We start from the raw sequence: 4,787 nt of genomic DNA on the forward strand, positions 1-4,787 counted from the left end.
TAAACTTAAATACATGCTCTGATAGGCTGGTATCGGCCAGTATCGGTATCGGATCAGGAGTCCAAAAACAATATCGGTATCGGATCGGAAGTGCAAAAACCTGGATCGGGACATCTCTATTACTGGGAATCATTTTGCAGTGAGGTTTTATATTGTACAAAAACCGATAGAATGAGTTTTTTTTAATGAAATCTTGAAATGATTTTAAAATCCAGGTTTAGGACACAAAGCAAAGACAGAGTGGAGGGACGTCTGGAAGCAGCAGGTCTTATTAGAGGGAGTGGAGCAGAAAAATGAGCTGGGTGTCAGCTGAGAATTCATCAGAGACCAAAAGCAAAAAACACTCTTCCACTTGGCTGGACAGAAGAGATTATTTTACTCCTTCCATCCAACAGTTATACAGAAGGCAAGCTAGTACAGACGTTTTGGTCAATTAAAAGCAATAACATGAGTCCATTAGAGTGCAGTAGAAATTTGTTTTGGAATAATATACAATGAACACTTTGCTACTTTTGTTAGTCACTTTCCTTACGTCACCCGGTCTTGTATTGTTTCAGAGAGGCCTGGAGGGAGCCCAGTAGCTGCCCATCAATCCATCTATCCAGCCAGCCAGCCGGCAGCGATGCAGGGGCTGATCTGGAGCCTGTGTGCCTTGCTCTGCCTCTCTCTGTGGGAGGAAATTTACTGCAGGAGCTCAAGGGAGGTGAGGGGAACCAGAGAGCTCTCCCTCCAGAGGAGTAAGAGGGCTGCTCATGATCCGGAGAAGAAGTGCTCCTATACTTTCCTGGTTCCGGAGCAGAGAATCACAGGTAAAAATGCTGCCACTGGGAAGGACACCCTCACCAGCAGTTTTTACTTCCAACAACTTCTTGCCTCTCTTCTAAAAATGATTAATTTCCTCCTCTTAGGTCCAATCTGTGCCAGCACCACGGGCCCCGAGCCGGACAAAGACAGAGTGACCCGTATGGACATCTCAGATGTCCGGGAGGTTCTCAACAAACAGCGGCGTGAGATTGAGACGCTTCAGCTGGTGGTGGAGGTAGATGGTAACTTGGTGAACGAGATGAAGCTTCTGCGCAAAGAGAGCAGGAACATGAACTCCAGGGTGACCCAGCTCTACATGCAGCTGCTGCATGAGATCATCAGAAAGAGGGACAACTCCTTAGAGCTGGCCCAGCTGGAGAACCGCGTCCTGAACGTGACCTCGGAGATGATGCGACTGGCTTCGCGGTACAAGGAGCTGGAGGCCCGGTTTGCCACAATGGCCGGGGTGGTCAACAACCAGTCCGTTCTCATCGCCGCACTGGAGGAGCAGTGCATGAGGACGCTGGGACGGAGCGAACTGCCCCAAGTGCCTCCGTTGGTGCAGGTTGTGCCGCAGAACATACCCGTCGATAACCGCTTTACCAACGAAATCGTGAGGAACAATCGGAACTTCCTCAGAGACTCGCGGATGGACGCCCCCACCGCTAGCCCCTTTGGGATGGAACCTCCACCACCCCAGGGCACGATCACCTCCGACGGTATGCATCACCTCATTACTCCCCAAGCACCCAGCAACCTAATGAATTTCAGCCGACATCTTCTATCCTTATTTAACCTCTTAAGCAAAATTAGCAAAGAAAACAATGAAAATGTCTTTTCTGGCATCAGTCGGTGGTGCTGTGGCACAGTTGGCTCTCCCTTGGCGTGCTACAGAGGCTGTGAAATCATGCATTCCTCTGTTCCCACTTGGCTGTCTGCACTGACTACACTGCCCTCAACATATGTAGTGCATTAGTAGGACGGGGATTAGGTCTCTTTGAGCAGCTTTGGGAGAGACTTCAGGGTATCAAACTACTTAGGTTTGGAGTTAAAATGCATGCTATATGGAAGGCTTGCTAAGGCAAAAGAATATGCACCAATCTGATGGATGATTTAAAATCCATCCGTGCACATGTTTAGTGCACTAGTGCTCATTTTCCACAGACAGTCTTCATACCGACACCTTCAACAGCTCATCTATGAGATTCAATCAATTTTTCAGCTTTTGAATTTCAGTTGCAGGGAATTCCTAAAACTGGGTTCAGGTTCAGGGAGTTTTATTTTGACTGGCAATGGGAGAATGCCGAGGAATGCTTAGCGTTATGCAACCCAAAAGTGAAATGGATGAAATCATTCATAAGATCCATGATGCAGATGGAACAAAAAAAGAAAAAAAGACTCCTTTTTGGCTAAAGGGTCAAAATCTAAAGGGGTGAAATAAGATTTTATGATCCGGTTTATTGACATTATTAGGGCTGTCATGCTTACTTTAGCCCAACTGATACTTTAAAGTAAAACACAGGTGTTCATTTTAACTCCGGTTGGAAAACAAATGGATAGATTAGGAGCTGCAGGTATTGCTAAGAGACACAATATGAAGAATAATCTAGAAGTTCTTTTTGGGATTAGAGAAAATAAAACTAAATGCATGGACCAGGACTAAATCGATTACTAATTTTAATAACAACCATTTTACAGTAATAAAGGTTCTTCTTGTTATCTTTAATGCTTTTAAATAAAATCAAGTTAAAACCAAGAATCAAAAATTTCCCAGTGTTAAAGGCAGGGTCTCGAATTTAGTAAGAAAGGGATGCTTCAACAACTCAACGCTGTTATCCATAGTGATCTGGTTTGCCAATTTATGGTATGATCCGCAGCTTTTTTCCTACGATTTGAACAATGCAGCTTATAAGAAGATGCAGCTTTTCTCTGGATTTTAGTGGAAGCCAAAGTTGGAAATAAAAGAATAAGGGGCTAATTTTCCGTTAGCACAAGAACATGCTAGCAGCAGGAAGTTGGAGAACAAATGTCTCTAATTCACACATTTTGACATTTATTTGCAGCGTTAAAGCTGCCGAACCAATAAAGAGACTGAGCTCAACTCCTGCAGAGCTGAAATAAAGAGCTGAAGAAGCTCCACCTTGCAGTAGAAGCTCTAACTGCTGCTAGCCGGAGCTAGCATTCTTCTTCCACCATAGTGTCACTAACTGATCCGTCCCAGAAACACGATCCGTACCCTCAGCTCATTTGCACATTTGCAACCAGATATACATCAGGGTGTCTTATTTCTATCCTTAACTCACTGAAGAATACTGATACACATCTTTAAAAAAGGTTTTATGACGTTTTCTGAGAAAACTTTGTTGCTTTTTAAACCACTTCTCTGACATCATGGGACATGCTCGGAGCAGTCGGGCAAAATATAATTAAACCATGTTTATCTGCGAATTAGTCGTTTCTTTCTTTATATTACGCACCATATACCACAATGTTAATGCGAAAGGAAAACATTAAACTCTAGAAGAGCGAGTAAAAGACTAGATTTTTATGTTTAAATCCAAAGCTGATAAAACAGAAAAGATTTAAAATAATTTATTTTCTCAGGAAATGCAATGTTAACCTTTGACACATTATAGTTTAGTACACTTACTATTTTTAAGGAGGGAAAACCGTAATTGAGATCTTTTTTTACAAAATAAAATCAAGGGCGACCTGGACGAATGGTTGTGCAAATGAGCTGATGGTACGGATCATGCTTCTGGTAACTTGTTTATTACTTTATAACTTTTTGGACATTATTATTGTCCAAGGGTGTCTGCTTATACTCAGCCAGTATGCCAAAATATGAGGCACTTTTTTATTTTTTGATGATCTCCTTCAGTTTCCTTTTTTCCTTTGTGAACGGTGAAGGAATTTGAAGGAAGTTTGATGGATACTTTGTCATAGATTCTTCACTAAACGGTCATTCTCTTCTTTTCAAAAGAGGTGGCTTTTCATCACCTCTCAGTGATCTTTAGCAGCGATAATGACAGGTAGAGGAAAAAAAAAAATTATAATGACAGATAGAGAGAAAAAAAAAAGACAGGTAGAGGAGGTTGTTTTTAAAAGCCTCAAAGGAGGGAGAGCTGGAGCTGGAAACTTTTTTTCTAAGACGTAAAAAATGGCAGTTTTACTTTGACGATATTTGAATGAATCCCAACAGAAAGAGACAGCAATAAAAATGTGAGGGTAGAAGCAGCATTTTTTCCATTTCACTATTTATGTTTAGCCTCCCACTTTAAGCAGACGGTGACACATGGAGCAGCCACTGCTTTTAAACGGCTTGTCTTCCATGCATGTTCGGTGCTGCTGTAATTACACCCTGCTGGACCACAGTTTGGTCTAGATGAACACGTTTTGAGTCAGCATGTACTGCTCCGTTTATTTTCAAGCTAAGCCTGAGGGAACCTGGTGAGGTTTGAAGAAGACACCGCCGGACTAAATGAAGCCTGTGGTTTTAGGTTTTAGATTTCTGTCCAGAGGCGTTAAACTGGGTCCCTTCCGTTCACACAAAGCCTGTGTAATAAGTATTCCCACCAGGAGGAAACTGAGGAAATATGCTGGCACCAGTTCAGCTGATTAATTTTGAGTAAAGCTCTTTAATAGTCAATCTATTCCCAGATGAATACCCTATAAAATGTAACCATGCAGCTGCATAAAAAAGAGACCTTTAGGTAGAATTATTTGTTGTTGTTTTTTTATGACTTTACTAAAAGCCGATCCTTCAAGTAATCACTTTAAAAGCATAAGGGCCAATTTAGTAAACTTTAAATGAATAAAAAGGTTAAAGAACATATTTTTTTCAGTGATTGCTTAGCGGCAGCCTGGAGCTTGGATCTGGAAAAGAATCCCGAGTAGAGTGCATTGTTAGGCCCCGTCCACACCAAGTCAAAACGAACACGAAACGCTAATATTTTCCAGAACGTTTGTCGTAAAGACGGAGA

The 4,787-nt window shown here is 42.1% G+C and overlaps 2 protein-coding genes across 8 annotated transcripts in view; one reads left to right on the plus strand and one right to left on the minus strand.

Moving 5' to 3' along the window:
- The window catches only part of ralgps2 (Ral GEF with PH domain and SH3 binding motif 2), a 145,419-nt gene that overhangs the window by 41,920 nt on the left and 98,712 nt on the right, over positions 1–4,787 (minus strand). The gene's annotated exons all lie outside the window — the stretch shown is intronic.
- The window catches only part of angptl1 (angiopoietin like 1), a 20,603-nt gene that overhangs the window by 11,637 nt on the left and 4,179 nt on the right, over positions 1–4,787 (plus strand). The window contains exons 2-3 of the mRNA XM_015392990.1: positions 558–809; positions 909–1,523. Coding sequence (XP_015248476.1) covers positions 623–809; positions 909–1,523 — 802 coding nt within the window. The 5' untranslated portion in view covers positions 558–622. The remainder of the gene's footprint in view (positions 1–557; positions 810–908; positions 1,524–4,787) is intronic.

Source organism: Cyprinodon variegatus, unplaced genomic scaffold, assembly GCF_000732505.1.
Source record: "Cyprinodon variegatus isolate N-32 unplaced genomic scaffold, C_variegatus-1.0 Scaffold618, whole genome shotgun sequence".
In the NCBI taxonomy this organism is placed as follows: domain Eukaryota; kingdom Metazoa; phylum Chordata; class Actinopteri; order Cyprinodontiformes; family Cyprinodontidae; genus Cyprinodon; species Cyprinodon variegatus.